The sequence below is a fragment of the Lepidothrix coronata genome, unplaced genomic scaffold (genome assembly GCF_001604755.1).
Source record: "Lepidothrix coronata isolate B3197 unplaced genomic scaffold, Lepidothrix_coronata-1.0 Scaffold160, whole genome shotgun sequence".
Lineage (NCBI taxonomy): Eukaryota > Metazoa > Chordata > Aves > Passeriformes > Pipridae > Lepidothrix > Lepidothrix coronata.
Window position 1 is genome coordinate 660,379 of NW_016690340.1, and position 18,335 is coordinate 678,713.

At 51.1% G+C, this 18,335-nt stretch overlaps 1 protein-coding gene across 1 annotated transcript in view; it reads left to right on the top strand.

Annotated features, from left to right (window-relative positions):
• ASTN2 (astrotactin 2) overlaps positions 1 to 10,520 on the top strand; it is a 325,746-nt gene extending 315,226 nt beyond the window's left edge. Inside the window, exons 6-8 of the mRNA XM_017829242.1 lie at positions 2,217 to 2,317; positions 3,555 to 3,738; positions 9,579 to 10,520. Of these exons, the coding sequence (XP_017684731.1) occupies positions 2,217 to 2,317; positions 3,555 to 3,738; positions 9,579 to 9,816 (523 nt within the window). The 3' untranslated portion in view covers positions 9,817 to 10,520. The remainder of the gene's footprint in view (positions 1 to 2,216; positions 2,318 to 3,554; positions 3,739 to 9,578) is intronic.
• The last annotated feature ends 7,815 nt before the right edge of the window (positions 10,521 to 18,335 follow it).

An 18,335-nucleotide genomic window follows, 5' to 3' on the forward strand; every position in this document is an offset into this window, starting at 1 on the left:
AGAGATGCTCTTGCTCTTGGCAGCTGACTTTATTTCTGTGTGAGCTGTGCAGAGGGGAAGAGTGCAGTCAAAGGGCTCACACAGGCCTTCAGCATTGCCCAGAGGGGTGGATGTGCTTTAACACCCAACCAATCCTCCTGACCCCACTGGCGATGGAATAGGTGAAGTGGGCACTAATTGCTGAATATTACAATTGTGTTTTGATAAAAGTCTGCTGTTTTTCAAGGAAAGTGCTCTGGCACTGATTGCCTCGGTGCTAATGGAGCCAGCCTTGCTGTCTGAGCTAATGTGTAACCTCTGCTCACCCTTTTACGAAAGAAAACACAACAACACAGCCACTGTGGCTCGGCAGGTGACCCCAGGATGGGGATGGAGAGCAGCTCACAGCAGTACCCTGAGGTTAAGTCCTCTTACTGCTTGTTGTGCTTATGCTGATGAGCAAGAAGAGCCTTGTCTGCTGCTGAACACTGGATGGGCAGCAGGACTCCTGGATCTCAGCCCAGTTCCTCATCTTACTGTAGCTGGGGGCCCCCACCCATCACGGGATGTCCCCATTCCTGTTCCTTTGTGGACCTGGAAACAGGGGGATTCGTGGACCTTACCTGCTCACAGCAGGACACTCCTCAGTCCCCTTGAACATCTCCTCTGCTGAAGGGGGGAGGAGGGATGGTGGCACCTCCAGGGTGGGATGCAAAGCCCTGAAGTCAGACTCCTGCCTGGCATTCAGTATTACCCTATTGCTCTGTCTGTCCCTTAATTATAGCGGGAGAACAGCCTGTGTGTGGTACTTGTGAAGTCTCACAGAGCGGACGTCCTTCCTGAGGTGCTCCCACTCTGAGCAACGCTCCTGGTAAATTAAGGAAAATGATGTCATGCCAAGGAATTAAATAGCATCTCCTTGGGTGAGCTCAGCGTGTGCGTCCCCTGCGTGCCCCAGCGTTGTAAGAATGGGAGTTGTCCCTGCACACAAGTGGGTTCCTTGGCAGTCTGCTGGCATCCTTTCAGACAGCGAGCATTGTTAAGGAGCTAATGCTAATTGCTTGGAGGGAATATGTCCTGTGCTGGGAATTGCTACTGTGCAAATGTCAGCCCTTATCAGCCACGTGTGGGGTGTGCAGGGCCTGCAGGGAGGAGAGAGGGGGGCTGGCAGTGCTCCGTGTGTGGGGTGAGGAAAAGGGAGGCATTGCTTCTGTCCCTCCCAAGGATGCTAACGACTTAAAGACCATTCCTTAAATAAACATACCTCAGGGTCTCAATCCCATTTAAGCTTCAGCTGCTTTCGTGCTACTCCTTGCACTCAGTTGCAAAAGCTGCTCGGTTTTACCTTAGGATAAGGAGTGGTGCTGTGCTGTTTCTCAGGAGCTGGGTACCCCACCACTCAGACCTCCAAGGGGTTCAAACCAGCTCCTGCACTTTGTCAAAGCCAGCTTGAGTTTCCATGCCTGGCTCAGAGTGAATAAATATGAACCGATGCCTTTAGGAGAGTGGACAGAAGATTGTCACCCCTGCTGCGAAGAAGCATTCTCATTTTGGAGCTTTGATGCTCTGACCAGGACTCCAAGCTCAGCATCCCAGGACGTCCCATGCAGCCACAGCCTGTTTGTTCAGTGCTCCATCCGGCACAAAAGCTGTATTTTACTGTCAGATGCTCTCCATTAGCTTCAAGTGTGAAATTATCATTCCCACCCTTTTACCAACCCCACCCTGGTGAGGAAATGAGGGAGCAAACAACTCAAGGGCCGTTCACAGGACGAGTACGAGCTGTCACTTGTCAGCACACAGCCCACTTACAGCAAGAATTACTGCCCTGCTCTCAGGAGGGCCAGAGAGGAGCCCGACTCACAGACACCACCGTGTTATAACGTTCACATTGGTGCATGGCAAAGCAACCCTGAGATGTTTGCATCCCTCCCCAGTCAGGAGGATGCAAGTGCAGCCCCACGGGGCTCCCCACGATGGGGGGAGAGGAAACAGAGCCCCACAGATGCTGTGAGGGGGTGTGGTGGTCTGTGCCCCCCACCCCTGGCACCTGTCCCTGCGTGCTCTCCTGTTCTAAGCCCCAGATCATCTCACATCCTCCTTGAGATGCCAAAACTGACTGATAGTGCCTGGACCATGTTTTTCCTTTCTCTTCTGAAGGCCAGTTCCCATAACAACCTGGAGGTGTGGGACTGAGGGATAAAGACATTATTTTCCTTTTCCTTCCTGCCTTCCAGATTTACCCTCTACGCGGTGGATACGCGAGGGAGACACTCAGAGCTGAGCACGGTCACCCTGAGGACAGCCTGCCCACTGGTAGACGACAGCAAGGCAGAAGGTCAGTGTTCAGGCACCTCATTTTCCATGACTGGAGTAATTTCCTCCAAATTTTGATTTTCCTCTCTTGGTTGTACTCCCTCAAACCTGTCCAGTGCCCCCTCTCCCAGTGTGAAGGCTCCTGCAAATTCACCCACGGGCACAGGGATGTTCATCTGAGGAGGGGTGACAAATTGCAGGAGCGTCCAGGAGCAAAGTTTCCTCGGCTGGACAGCTGGTGGCTCCATGGTCCTGTGCCACACAGTGCCACGGCATGCTTCCCACATACAGCTGCAGGAGCTGGTACCATGTGTTTGCCACACTTTTCATGGAAAAAGAGTGATCCCTTCTTACAAATGTGGGAGAGCAGCCCTGGCTGGACTGCAAGGAGCCATGCAGGGCACCATCAGCTCCAGGTGTTTGAAGGAATGCTGGTGGCAGATGGATCAGTTCTGAAACAGAAACACCAAAAAAACCCCCAGCCACTTTTGCACATTTGCATTGTTCAGTTCTGAAACAGATCCCATTTGTTTGTTCTTATGCCCAGAGCACCTGGCTGCTTTCAGATTTAAAAAGATTTCTCTTAGTTGATCAGCAGGTTACCTGTTCTCTTCCTTGCTTGCTTTCCATTTGGAAAAGCACACAGAAAAAAGTTTTGGTTCATGCCTTGTTCCATGTTCAATAAGATAAGCATTCCCAGGAAAAATGAGCAAATGGGAGGCTAAGAAAAAGGAAGGAGATGTATTTTTGTGCATTTTTGATCTCTGGAAAGAGAATGTTTCTACAGCAGGGAGTGCACCCTCTCATTCAATACATCTGAGCTGATGCCCACGATGATGAGGTGCTGCATTTCTGGCTGAAGGACCATCTTGGTATCAACAGTGTTGTTTTCTTCCTGCCCTTTAGCACCATAGCTGTGCAATGGCTTTTGGTTTGGTGGGTTTGGGAAGAGCTTGCCTGCCCTACCTGGGAGGATAAGGCTGTGCCTGCCTGTGCTGCAGCTTTCTGCCTCTCCTTCTCCTGCTCCTTCATGGATTGTTGCTGGAGTCTTTGGGGCTGCTCTGCTCGTGCAGGGCACCCACTGCAGGATTAGCCTGAAGAATTGCTCAGTGCTCTCCAGGTCACTAAACCCTGCTGCAGGCAGCCCCAGGGGACTGGCAGTCATCCCAGCTGCCAGCCCTGCCAAGGGTGTCACTCCTCCCCTTACCATGTTACCACCTTCAGGCTGCTCATTAATCCCATCCCCTGATCCTTTCCAGAGATAGCTGACAAAATCTACAACCTCTACAATGGCTACACCAGTGGGAAGGAGCAGCAGACAGCCTATAACACACTGATGGAGGTCTCTGCTTCCATGCTCTTCCGAGTCCAGCACCACTACAACTCCCACTACGAGAAGTTTGGAGACTTCGTCTGGCGCAGTGAGGACGAGCTGGGGCCCAGGTACCTGTCCCTTCCCTGCATCCTCCCCTGCCCCATGCCCAGAGCACCCCTCTGCTTGGCCACTGTGGATGTGACACCCCTGCCTCCTCCTTAGAGATGAGAGAAGTCCCCTTTTGGTGTTCACCAAGCTGTCCTGCATCTCCTCAGGCCACCAGTTCCTGCTCGGTCTTTGGATGAATGCTGGTGGGACACCTGGCAGCTGGGTGGTCTTGGGATGAATGTTTGTATCACCCTGTCTGAACCAGGCTGGTGATGCTGTGGATGAACTGGGTGCTTGGAAACACTGGGGAGTGGGTGGCAAAGGGTATAATTTAGGCCTGGAAAAGTTTTTCCTTCTCTCCCCCTTGCCTGTTGGATGTGGCTGAGGATCTGTGTGTAATACCAGGATAACAACTCCTCACAACAGTTTACACCCCTTTTGGACATAAATCCAAGCTGGTCTGGGGCTTGTCCTCTGCCAGAGATGACCTTGGTCGTAGTTTCTTTGGTGGTTCATTAGCCTCTGGCACAGAGCCATTCTCATCCTTCCCATTGCCTTCCTCCTCCTTTGATGACACTGCAGGCTTGTTTGTCCTTTGCAATTGTTCCTCTCCTTCTAAATCCCTGGGAACCATCAGACTCTTCTTACATATCCTTATTTCCCCTGTTACTTGAGATCCAACCCCCTGAAGGTTGCTGTCTAACCCGATACCTGCATCAGGCCATGGGACTTGCAAGGTGACATTTAAATTGCCTGTACTGCCCGACTCGGTACCAGCTACATCTGGAGTCAGTGGTCGATTCAGCTGCTGTCTGTCGTCCTCACCAAGCCACAGGAGCCCCTCCCAGCACTCCTGTGCCCCTGCTCTGCACTTGAGAAATATGGGGCTTGCAGCCAAGGAGAAGCATCTATAAATGCCACAGCAGCCAGTGCCAGGCTCGTGACAAGAGCAAAGCTCTGCCACCCAGCCTGGCTTCTCAGGGAGCTTGCACAGAAACAGAGGCTCTGACATAGCAGGAGGCAGTGAGGATTCTTTTTTTGCCGAGAGGGGCCATGTCGTAACACGATTTTAATTGACAGGCTGCTCTCCTTCCCAGGGGGACACTCATTTTCGTACCTTGAAATGTTTATCAGATGAGCCTCGGCTTCACAGCAAACGTTCGCTCGTAAAACGGAGCGACAAGAGGGAAGTTGATTTGCCTCCGTGTAATAAATACATCACACTGGAGTCCTCGTGAGCCCAGTTTCCATGAAAGCCACAGGTTACTGCAAACAGCTGCTGGCAAGAAGACACACTGACAGCCAGATGTCCCAACCAGACCGTTTACATTAAGGAGACATTAAAAAACTTAGCTCATAGGTGGCCCTAAACCAGGATTTTCTGTGGTCAGCAGCATCTCAGCACCTGGCTTACCTCATCCTGCTTGTCTCCTTTAGCAACAACAGCCCCTTTCCTGCTCCCCCCATTCCTCTCACAGACACCGAGTGAATCTCACAGAGTTAATTTGCTCCAACAAGACAGAAGAATCTGTCTGAACCAGTGAAGGCTTAATGCTACTGTGCATCCAGGCCTTTGGATCTGTGCAGCCAACGTGCTTCCTGACACAGCCACGGGCAGATTGCACTATTATTTTCCCTTGCTGTGTTTTCAGCATGATTCTTATGACCACTGCAAGCAGGCTCTGTTTTTTAGGAGGAGCCAGGATAAATAATTAAGTTAAAATCTTGTTTCCATGCTCATACTTGTGGCTACCAGCAACAACGGGGTCAGGACTTGACATCAGCCCAGGGCTCACAAACCCTCCTCTGCCCCAACCAGTGGCCCAGACAGGCAGCCACAGGACAAAGGAGATGAAGTGCATCTCCAGAGCAGCTGCCTTCTGCTACATGGGGGAATGCAATGTTCTGATGGGAGGCTGTGATAAGAGGCCATCAAGTCCTGGACTCACTGTCCTCCCACACGAGGGTCTGGCAGACCTGGGTCAGTTCTCAGTAGAGTGGAAAAAGCTGAATGTATGACAAAATCACCCCATATGGGAACACAGCAGCCAGGGAGCCACCCTCTCCCTGCAGCAATCCCAGGAATCTCATCCTTCCTTCTAGCCCAGGTATCATTTCTTTGTTTCTTAATGCTGGCTGGTGCTCTTTTAGTACCTTCCTCCTAGGTGAGATAGGGCTGGGTTTGGCTGGTTCTGGATGTGTTTTCATCCCACACCAGCCATCAAGGTGAGAGATAGCTGTCCCCTGTGCAGCTGGAGGACAAACATCCCATCAGGAGCATCCCTGGCACTGGGCAGAGCAGAAGGCAACATGTCTCAGGGATCTCAGTGCCCTGTCCCCTGTGCAATCACTGCACTGCACTTCCTTAGAGTGGGGTCATTGGTTCATGCATGAGCCCTTGGGAAGTGCCCCATCAGCAGATGCTTGTCCCCTCCCTTTTCCTCTACCCCACCATGCCATGAGGCACCACAGAGGAAAGTAGCTGCAAAGATCCATCACTATTTTTAAATCCCCCCCTTCATCATCTGTGACTGTGCTTCGACCTCCTAAATCCACCAAGTGGAGGCCAGAATCAGTCCCTGGCTGGCACCAAACCAGTGGGCACCTGGCAGGTGGGAGGGCACTGCTGATCTCTCCCCTGGGCTGTGGGGTGAGGGGTAAGGGGGTCACTTCATCCCTCTGGGGACTGAGAGATTAGGGTCTGGCCACAGGCAGCCATGGGAGTGACACCCCCTCACTCACTCCCCTGCCATCCCCTCCCAATTCCTGCCCCTTAATAAGGCAATAAATTGCCATTTCTGGCAGGGATGAGGTTGGTCAGCATTTAGGAAGATTTCATTTCCAGTATTTGAAAAGGTGGTCGTTCTGACCCGACAGCCCTCCGTAGGGAGCACTTGGGTAATACCCAGGGCTTGATTTATGGTGTTAAATTGGCAGCCCAAAAACTGCTCCCGTAATTTATTGACCAGTCTTCACCAGAAATCCTCTCTCTCTTTCTCACCCCTCCCCTCACCCGCTCTGTCTCTCTTTCTCCTTGTTTGTTTTTTTTTTGAGAGGGAACAGCTGACAGCCGAAAGCTAAATCTAACATTTGCACATGACTTCATTACCCCGCTAAAATAAATTACTCAAAGCAGTGAAACCCATCAGAATTGGGGCTTTGGCACTGGACTTCAAAAGCAAGGGGCCTAATTCCCTCTCCCCCATCGCTCTGTCTCCTCCATGACCACGTTTCCCTGTTTTTTCAGCATCCTCATGGGGCCAACCCATCGTGTGCTACATCCCTTAAACATGGGTTCTTTCCTGGGATGAACTACACCAAGCATAGCTGCGGATGCAGCAGGTGTGACCAGCTCCATGAGGAGCCCAGCCTCTGCCACAGGAGACATCAGCAGGTTGGGATGGTTTGACCCTGAACTTCTTGCCATCCTTGAGCTGCTTGTCATACCTAATAATATTTTCCTGGATAAAGAGATCTGAGTATGTATCAGGCAGCAAGGACAACGTGGTGAGTTTTAGCAAAATTCAGAAGATCATGGAAGTATGATGGAGCAAGTCATGAAAATGGGAAGGTAGAGAAGGCCAAGGGAAATGGAGGCAAAGGCAGGTTGTGTGGGAGAAAGATGAGAGATGGGTGAGGAAAGCTGTGCATGGTAGATAAGGAGAAGTAGTGAGAAGGGAGGAGAAGAGCAGAGTGTGGCCTGTGACCTGCAGGTGTGTGCTGGGACATCCCTTCCTTGTGTCCTTGGGGCAAGTCATGGTTAACCCACCACGGAGGGTTTGCCTCAAGGGTTGGTCATGGGCACTCATCGTCCCTCCCCTCTTGCTGTGGCTGGGAAAGGCCTTGTGGTGTGCTGGAATAGCAACTAATTTGGGGGGAAAATCCATGGGTTTCTTGCTTGGCCTTTGGATGGACAACTTCCCCATGTAGGCACAGCATTCAGGTCTGTGGACACTGGCACAAGCACAACCAAATGGGCTGGGGAAGGGTCGAGGCCCAGTTTTGGCAGTAGAGGTATTTAGGGATAAATCAGGGTGCCCATGGAGCTGTGACCTTAGAGAGATGAGATTTTCCTTTTGTGAGGAAAAGGGCATTCTGGCTAAATGTTCTCCTGGGCACAGTTAGCTTACATAAAAGTCCATCCTGTGAGGTGACTGGGTTCTGTGCTTGTTCAGACTTCCCTGAAAAAAAAGGGAGAATCAGCACAAATTTTAAGAAACGATTTCTCGGTGTTAGGAAGGGCAAACACTAGAAGGAACTCCAGCTCTTGGCTCTAGGATCAGGTCAGACAGAAAATCATCAAGGCAGGTTGATCCCAGCAGGAAGTGACACTTTTGGTCCCTTTCAGCCACAGTCACTGTGATTTCTTGAAGTTTGGTAACTGTAGTGACAATCACTACAGACTTTGGTTTGCTGCTGAGCTGAGCTTTAATCAGTCTTCACTAAAATCATCTAACGCCATCATGGAATTTAACAGCACATGTCCAGCAGTAAAGGACCTGTTCATGGCAGTGTGTCAAGTCTTGACATGTAGTGGGAGCACCAGATGCTGCAGAAGGTCAGGTGGCTGCTACGGAGAGTAGCGTGAGTAGAGGTATTATTGTGTCAGAGCTGGACACAGCTCAGCCCATGACATCATTATTACAGATGTGTGTAACTAATGAGGCTTGCATTGCCTGGTCTGGCTTGTCTTTATAGATTAAATCCATGCATGGACATCAGGGAGTGTTGTCCAAGAAGGGCCAACTCCCTTTGCTCTTGCCTTCTCAAAGCTGACCCGGAGCACATCACCCCAGGGAGGAGCAGGACTGTTTTCCCTGTGAAGCCCTGGAGGAGCAGTGGTTTCCTACAGCCTTTCATCCAGTCTTGCCACTCTGGAGGGAGAGGTCCACAGCTGGCTGGGGATGCCGGGATGCCCTGTCACCTCCTGCCACCGTGTCTGCCCTCTGCTCTGGCGCTGGGGTGACCCTGACCAGCCCTTCCCTGGCATCCCACCCCTGGACACTGGGCTTCTGACACTCCCCCCACGGCTGGGAGCTCAACAAACTGCAACACTACTCAGCTTTCATAATCAAATAATCCCCATGTTTATGCCTCACCGACTGACAGTGCTGCCCCTGACATATCATTATCGGGAATTTACATTCCTGCAGGAACTGTGAAATCCCCTAGCCCTGAATCCAGAGCTTTCCTGTGGCACCAGAGGGAGAGGAAATATTCTGTGATCTTGAGACTTTCAGACCACTGAAGTAAACCCTCTTCCCTCCCTTTGTTTGATTTAGCACTTTGCAGACTCCCACAAGGGGATTCTTGGTTTCTTACGGGTTTATTTTGTTTTGTCTTAATGTGTTGTGCTTTTTTTTTTTCCTCACTCTTCTAAGTGTCAATCCTGTTTGCCTCCTGGAGAGTTGGGAAAACAGGAAAGGGAGCACTGGGCTCATCAGTCAGGAGCAGTAGGGTGCTGGGGGTCTCACCAGGACTCATCAGTCAGGAGCAGTAAAGTGCTGGGGGTCTCACCAGGGTTCTTGGGGCCAGCACATGCACTGGGGCCCACCAGGAGCACATGGTGGTGGCAACCATCAAGCAAGGGGTAGACTGTCCCCAGGGCACACAAGCTGCTCCAGTGAGTCAGACCTCAGGTCCCTCCAGCCCTGGGGCTGTGAAATGGTAGACATGCAGAACTTTGGGAAAAACAGAGCTTCTCTCCACTCAAAACAGAAAAGACAATATCAGGCAATGGGTCTTGTCCATTCTTGTCATGTGACAGAGCTGGTGGTGGAATGCAGAAGTCCCGGTTCCTGGTCTCCCTTGTGCATTGCCCACACACTGCTCTGTCTCCATCTCTGCCTGTCCCCTCCAGGAAGGCTCACCTGATCCTGAGGAGGCTGGAGAAGGTCAGCAGCCACTGCTCGACCCTGCTACGCAGTGCCTACATCCAGAGCCGCACCGAGACCATGCCCTACCTGTTCTGCCGCAGCGAAGAGGTCCGGCCGCCCGGCATGGTCTGGTACAGCATCCTAAAGGACACCAAAGTCACCTGCGAGGAGAAGATGGTCTCAATGCTGCGCAACACGTACGGGGAGTCCAAGGGGCGGTGAGGGAAGGTGCGGGCCTGGAGCTGTGGGAGGCAAAGGGACTCCAAGGAGTCGAGGACTCAGTGTGCTGAGTGGCTGGTTGGGTTTGGGGTCGGGTGATGTTCGGAGGGGGTGGAAGGGGACAGCGAGGCCAAACAGGACTTTTCTCACACAGACGGCAGAGAAACAAGAAATCAGCAAGTTGGATTTTATTTTCTTTTCTTTTCCTTTTTTTTTTTTTTTTTTGAAGAGGAAAGGAAAGAAAAAAAAAAGAAATTACCTAATTTGACTCAGCGTAAAAGCCTCTCCTTTTTAATCTTTTCTTACTGAATTTCCTGGACTACACATGCTCCAAAACCCTGGGAGGAGGAGATACCCACTCGAGGCCAGGGCAATGCAGAGGGGAGCTGCTGGGTGCAGGGTGACCCCCTCCCTGCCTGCCCTGCCTGCCCTGCCTGCCCTGCCTGCCCTGCCACCGGGCAGGAGCTGTGGGGCGAGGGGCCCCGGTGCTGTGGTGGCCGAGGACGCCAGGAGGAGGTGGTGTGGGTGGCCGGTGACACTGCGCTGCCAGAGAGGGTCCCAGAAGGGATGCCAGGCAGGTGTCAGGACGCTGCAGGCAAGCTGGGCTTTTGTAGCACTCCGAGTCGGCGGAGCGGCTCCGAGCGCAGCCTTCGTTCGCAAGGCTCCCGGCAGCCTGTTCTGTGCATTAAAGATTCATATTAAGTCCATCTTCGCTGCCTCCTTGGTGTTTTTTCCCTCGCGTGGTCTCCCCGGGGAGGGCATCACTGACAGCAGTCCCTGCGCTGGGATGTGGGACCCCAAGAGCTGGATGCATGGAAAGGAGGGAAAAGGGCAGCCTTTCACACAGGGTCCTCTCCCACCCCAACACCCAGCTCAGCCACTGGTCCCAGTGGGAGCTGGAGGCGTGTGGGAAAGCCCAAGAAGAAAGCCAGGGGCTAAAATGACATGGAGAATCTGGTTTCTTTTACTGTCAGATGTGGGTTAGGCTGGCCCAGGCTCCCTGTGGGTAATGGATTTCTCAGCCTGGTAGCCAAACCAAAAAGTGCAGGAGGGTGAGAGAGGAAAAAAACAAAAATCAGATCAGCTCAAAGCTATTGCTTTTTCCTTTTTAAAGCAAAACAACGAACCTGGAGGGGGAAGGGGGAACAGTGTGGATTGAATGAATCAGTTTAGTCAGCCCAAAGCAAATAGTTTTGTTTAGTTTTTCAGGTTATTTAACCCTTTAGCGTCAAAGCAAACAAGCAGGAGGTGAGTTTCAAAACAAAAATGTTTTGAAACCAAACAAAGGTGCAGGATTTGATGTGGAGGAAGTTCAGCCAGAGACCTTTTTCTTCTTGAGCTAAACCTGTTTGCCTGATTTGCACCCACTCAAATAATTCTGATTGTTTCATCCAAACTGCTTTTTTTCCCCCCTGTCTTTGGTTACGTCTCTTCATTGATGTGCATTGGGAAGGACTCCAGTACCTGGTCAAAGTTCTGCTGGAGTTCACAGGAAACTTGGCTGTGACAGTGCAGCCTGTGGAGCAAGCTCCACAGCGTTACAGGTTGCCCGAGGTCCTAATTTTTAAGCTAAATTCCTTTTTCTGATGGAGAGGGAGAGGACAGTGACACTGAGGGCTCTGGGCTCTGGATCTCTGTGTCACTGAGGCTTGTACCACACTGAACACGAGGACCGTGGAGGAACGACAACACCACCATATGTGTTAAAGCCTCTCAGTGCTGCTGCTGTTCCTTAACCATCATTTTGCCCTTCGGAGGGCACTGGTGGCCTTGGAGGTTGGTTGTGGGATTGAAGGAGATGACTGTGATTTGCTGCAGATGAACGAAAATTTTGCATCTGCTTGGTTGGAGCTGCCACAAAACACAGCAAAACCTGTGAAAAGCCAACGTGCTTGTGTCCCAGCTGGTGTCAGACTGAGCCACCCACTTCATGTGCTTCCGTGACACAGACTGTGCACTATGGGGAGGTGGAAAACTCCCTAAATCTCTCTTTGGAGCCACTGATGCAGACTGACTGGGACTGATGTGCAGCTTTGAGTGCCACAGTATAAGAAGGATCTAAAGCTATTGGAGAGTGTCCAAAGGAGGGACACGAAGACGATGGAGAGAGGGAAGTTATATGAGGAATTACTGAGGTCATTTGGTTTGTTCAGCCTGGAGGAGACCAAGGGGAAACCATATCACAGTTTGCAGCTTCCTCACGAGGAGCAGCGTAGGGGCAGGCACTGATCTCATCTCTCTGGTTACCAGTGATAGTTCCTGAGGGAATGGCATGAGTATGTATCAGGGGGTGTTAGGCTGGATATTGGGAAAAGGTTCTTCACCCAGTGGTTGGGCACTGAACAGGCTCCCCAGGGCAGTGGTCACAGCCTCAAGGCTGCCAGAGGTCAAGGAGCTTTTGGGCAATGCTCTCAGGGGGAGGGTGGGATTGCTGGGGTGCCCTATGCAGGGCCAGGGAGTTGGGCTGGGTGGTCCTTGTGGGTTCTTCATCACCTGCAGGACAGGTCCCCCTGGACATGCCAGGGCTGCCAGGACCAGCAGCAGCCGCACAGAGCCCGTCCCTGCTGCTCACACCGGGTGCACCTCCAGGTGCTTTGAAGCTGCCTTGTTTTCTCAAGGCTCTGGCCCTCAGCCATGCCTTTCCCCGCACTTTACAAACACGGTGTTTTATTTTGTTTTTGTTTGCTTTGCTCGGGGATGATTCATTTCTCTTGGAAGCCCCGTGCAGCGATGGGGAGCAGCTCTGCAGTGTTGACCGACCTGACGGACAGATTGCTTGTGTTTGCTGACGGGACTGGAGGCAGCCCTAGGTGTGACTGAGGTAATGCTGCCCCTGGGATTCCTGGCCATCAGGAGTGTGGTGCTAGGGACTAGGAACAGGACATGCCAGCCAAAATACAAGGCAGCTGGCGGGATGCCCTTCAGCATGTTGTTATCCGCTCTGACGCTGAGCTTCCCCACAGTGGTGTGTTTTGCACCTGGGATACCCATCCCTCACAGAGGGCCAAAGCCTGCAGCAAAGCCTGTTTTGCTGCAGATGGTGATGGAAAGGAGACCTTCAGCTGTGGTAGTACTGAGTGGGAACATAACAGGAGCAGCACAGGGACAGGCTGGTTGTCCTTTGGATCCACACTGCAGCTGTGTCCATTGCAGGGGCTTAATGCTTACCTTGGAAGGCTGCTGAGGAGCTTTGCTTCGCATCCTTGGTGAGACTGGCTGTTGTGTACAGAGAGAGTTGTGTGTAAGCCTGTGTTAATATGTACAGAGCAGGTGGAAGAGTCTAGACTCCTGGGCAGGAAGGCTGCGGAGTCTGGGGGCCATTAACCTGTCGAGAAGCACACCTAGCTCCCAGATCAAAGCCAGACGAGCCCCTGGCTGGTGATGCTACCCCGGCACGGAGTACCCAAGCCAAACAAAACCGAGGAATTCATCGAGGTTTCACATCCTCCGGCACACAGCTGAAAGGAAGGGTCTGTATTTTCTCCCTGGAAACTTTGGAGAATGTAACCCTCTGGCTTTCAAGATAAACAGTTGTAGTCACAGCCCAGCAATGCTGGCAGATGGACCCATGCCCGTGGTGTACTCACCCTTCCCCCTGCCCACCTTCCCCCCCACACACCTCTGCTATTCCTCTGGCTCCCTTAGGGAGAAGGGATCCTTGCTCCAAAGCAAAATGCTGCTGCCCCAAGAGACGGTTCCCTCTTGCCAACCCATACCCCGACTTTGCTGTGCCACTTACTGGGCTTTGGCAGAGCATGGGCAATGCTGTCCTGGGTGGGGAGAGCACCAAGGGGTCTATGAAACATGGAAGGTGAGTGGGGAGAGGGACAAAAATGTGCCATTGTCCAGGTTTAATAGATAAACTACATACATCCATTTGAAAAGCTGAAATTACTTCCCTGACAGCATGGCTGGGATGCATAACTTGGCATCAAAGGCTCCTGGATGGAGTCACCAGCTTTAGGATGACTTCAGGTCAAAAGGAGGAACCTTCTCCCTGTGCTTTCACAGTGAGTGCATGTGCAGGTAACAGCATTGATAGAGCAGCCATGGGTATGTGCGGGTGTTCACTGCTCCCTGCACAGCCTGAACCCCCCCATCCATGCACCCTCAGCATCCCATAAACTCCAACTCAGCACCAGGAGATGGTTTCTCTGCAGAAGCTTCACATGCCCTTTTAACAGGCACGTTCACTGCCGCTTCCAGCATCCTCTGAGTGTCTCAACGGGCACACGCCCTTCTGAAGGGCACCCCAAATCTGCCACTTGTCTGGCAGCTCAGAGCTGGTGACAGCTGCAGGTCCCCTCCCAGGGCTGCATGGGGCTGTTCCCTCCGGGGGAGCCTGAACAATCCCCATTGTCCCCACGGCCATTGTTCCCCACCACCCTCTCCCGGCCGGGCTGCAGCTGGCACAGAGCACAGAGGGGCTGATTGTTTGGGTTGCTGTGCCGCTGATGACACACCACTTTGGGACAGCTTCTTCCCACGGCAAAGGCCTCTGGAGTCAAGTGCTGCGTTTGCTCCTTTATTTATTTGTTTGGTTTCTGCTTTTCCTCTTTTCTTTCTTTCTTTTTTTTTTTTTTTAAATTTTTGCTTGGTTGGATGGGGCTCTGCTGAGTCTAGGGAAGAAGCCAAGGGAGTGCCTGTGGCTGTGCCAGCCCAGGTCCTTGCCATCACAGGGGATGCCTGGAGGGGCACAAAGCCTTGCAGTAGCACTAATGCTTCACCATGGCAGTGCCCTGTGGTGCCACGGTGCCTCAGTAGCCTGTGAGCTCACGTCTTGTTGCCCTGGGAGGATGCAAACTACATGTTGTACCTGCTGGGCCAGAGGCAGGATTAGCTCTCCAGAAGCTGAGCATCACCAACCTGAATCAATTTGTGCACTGCAAGACACAAAAGAAAAGGTTTCTTGGGGTTTTTTTCTAAGCACACTTGGCCTGACTGCCTCCCCAACTGTTGGCGGTCATGGTGATAAACCAGGACCATGGCTCACAGTCCCACTGTGGTTGGGGGGACAGGCTAGGGGCAGCTCTGGCCTTGTGAGTGCCCCTCACAGTGCTGGGCTGAGAATGGGAGGGAGGCAAGACTATGCCCAACAGGCTCCTGACAGATCCTGGGCACCAGGAGCTGCCAGGGCTTTGACCAGGAGCAGTTTGAGTCAATACAATGTGCTTCAGCTTGGGTATTTCATATGGGGCTGTGAGGGTCAGGAGGCTTTAAATGCTTGGCTGGAAAATTTGAGCACTGCAGCATTTATAAAGTGTGCAATAAAAAGGATTCCCTCTCCCTTCCCTGCTCCTGCCCACCCTCCCATCTCTCCAAGCCTGCTTAGCTGTGGCGTGGAGCATTATGGAAACACAGAAGCACCAGGGGAGGACCATGTTATTAAGGTAACATTTTGTAAAGAATCTTCTTATTTTGAGCATGTCTGTGCTACAAGGTGAGTGCCCAAAGGCACAGATGGGCTTTGACTTGCAGCCAGAATCATCCCCCATATTTCAGCTCTCATCAAAAATGCCAACAGACCTGAAGCATAAGTCAGTTCATCCCTGTAGTCTGGATCAGGATAAAGGGGAGCAGCAGTGATCTTAGATATGGGGTTCTTGCACTTCTTTAAAAAGCTATATGAGTGGGGAAGAGATTTATAAATGGGTAAAATGGGCAGATATCATCTTAAGAGCAGGGCAGGGAGGGTGGCTAGAAGGGATGATGTTGCTGTTTGGACTAGTTCTTCATTCATCATAAGTAAAGCAAGCAAAAAGTTGTAACCTTTTATCTGTAAAAAAAAATAATAGTAATTTCATGGAAGTTGGTTTAAACCACTAACAATCCTCCTTGAGCCCGAGAGAAGTTAGCCAAAAGATTCTCAAGACTTTTAAAATTATTTTGACACAGTATTGCCTCACTTGTACTGTAAAAAAAAAGAAGATCCTGGCCCTTTGGCTGCATTTTGTCAGAGAACTGAGGCAAGCTGTTGACTTGAATGATGTAGGCAGCAGTTATCCCAGTTCGGGGCAGAGGGGAAAACATGGGGCCATTGTAGTGTCATGGTACTTAATGAGCATCAAAAGGAGAATTCTGACCTGAGAACTGCTCACTTTTCTTCACCTCCCAGATGCGTGCCTGAAAAACTGAGGAGGTGAGATGAACAAGTCCAGGAAAAGGTAGTGCTGGACCACAAAGGTTTTTCTGAGTTTGTGTGTGTGCCTGTGTGCAAGCAAGTGAACACGTGGGCACACATCTGCCAGCCTGAACATTCACTTGATTTTCAGATGTACTTGCTTACATGGAAAGAAGCTTTTGTGTACAATTGTGAGTAGTTTCCTTTATATTCCAGTCCTTCCACTGAAGCTTTTTTAAGCCTTTGACCAAATTGTTCCATTGCTAACAGCTTCATTTTCCCATTAGTAGATGATCTTTAAGGTCCCTTCCAACCCAGGCCATTCTACGATTACCACAGTTACCAATGTCATACTTGTTTGAGAAGCTGTGACTTTGAGCTGGGAGAGGACTTTGCCATATGAATTCAGAGCAATTTCCCCAGCTTTTGTACATAATTAATGCAGTCAACTCCTTTTGATTTCATGCAGCCAACAGGAACCACACCTGATGTCACAAGTGCCTGGCAGTCACCAGCACACGGGCACTTGGAGAGGTCAGCGGCCCAGGACAGGTGATGCTGAGTGTGCTGTGACTCCCAGGGGTGGTGGCACAGTGAGGTGACCAGCAGCACTGCTATGGGGATGAAACATTAAAGCTGCCACCCTTGCCAGGCCCCAGCCAGACCTAACATCTGCTGGTGGCCACAAGACCTGTTGCCATCTCACAGGACAGACCTGGCTCAATGCACACATTGATTTTTTTTTCCTCTCCCTCTCTTTAGCCATTGATCTCCAGACAGACACGTAATCTGGACACAGAAACTGTTGTTCTGACTGTGCATTCCAGTTGATCCTGGGGTGGCTGTGCACATGCAGGAGGAGTGGAGCTGAGCAGAGCCCAGCTGGAACGAGCTGCCCACTGTTCCCTGCCTTCATGGCTGCTCCCCTCTTAAGGTCTTTATTAATGCTTAATAGATAGTTCAACACACAGCCAATTGATTTGTATATTGCTAAAGACACAGCCCATTTAATACATCATTCCTGGGCCTTTTTATCTACAGTATGTGCTATTGATAGGGCTGTCTGTGACGCACTTATAGCCCATTAATAATGCATTGACCACAGACAAGGACAGTATAGAAAACACGATGCACTCTTGCTCGTGCTGTTCCTGTCTCTCCCTGCTCAGCATATGGCAGTGGATTTTCACAGGTAAAATGCAAAACAGTTTTACTGAGTCATTTATGTCAGTGCAAAAAAAAAAAAAAACATAATTAATAAATAAAAATAAATAAATAAATAAATGAAAAATAAATAAAAATAAAAAAAAAAAATTATTTATTTCTCATCCCTCAGTCTACTGCCCCCAGCCATCCCGTGGATTGTGTCCTGGATCCCATGGATTCATTTATTGTTCTATGGTATTACTGCCACACTTCTGGAGGAAGCCAAGGTGGTACCAGCCAGTACTGTAACGACATCAGGATGGCAAATAGAGCTGGCTGGCATTAGAGCCCAATGCTGACCCAAGCAGATTCAAAGTAACAATGAAAGCAGAGCTGGTGTTTAACACTGCTGCCTCGTGCATCCCTTCCTTGTCCTCTCTCTGTGCTCCCAGCCTCCACATCTCACCAGGGCTTTCCTGGGGACTTAAATTGTTAATGAGTTTGGGAGTTAACTGGGTTAAAAATGACTCTTTCTAGGATCAGGGGGTCAATAACTGTCAGGGTTGAACAGCACCTGTTCTGCCTGTGTGCTCATCCTCAAGGTTTGGAGATGTCGATGATGAATCAATCCACATTTGGAAGCTGAATTGATACAGATTTCTCAGTACAGCAGCAAAATTCCTTTCCTTTGGCAGAGTCTGAGTGTGTGGGCAGTGAGTTGGGTCTCTACCACGGCCCCCAAACACAGTGTGGGGGGTCCTGCTGGAGCAACAACGGTGAGGGAGCAGCACAGCAGGACCAGCGCGGCTGGAACTGAGGGGAGGCAGAGCCCCTGAGGGAGGAAAATCTGCGAAGCTGATGGGCCAGAACAGTGCCAAAGGACTTTACCATTAGTGATCATCAACTGAAATGCCCAGGGAAGCTGTCCCTGGCTGGGGCAGGTGGGCTGCACAAGCTGTGCGGGGCTGAGCCCTGGGCTGCTGCAGGCTTTGCTGGAGCTGCATCTCGTCCAGCCCACCCTCCTCTCCACAAACACCTGCTGTGGCAACAAATGCCACATTTCTGGTGCTGTAGGACCAAAAGCTGCTTAAGCCAATTCAGGTTATTTCACACATTAGCAAGACCTGACACCCCTGTGGTTGGAGTCCAGCCCATTCCCTCTGGACCTGTTCATGCCTGTGGGCACAATGTGCCCATCACTGTGCCAACCAAAATGATGATGTTGGGTTGCACACTCTCATTCTCCAGGAGGAGA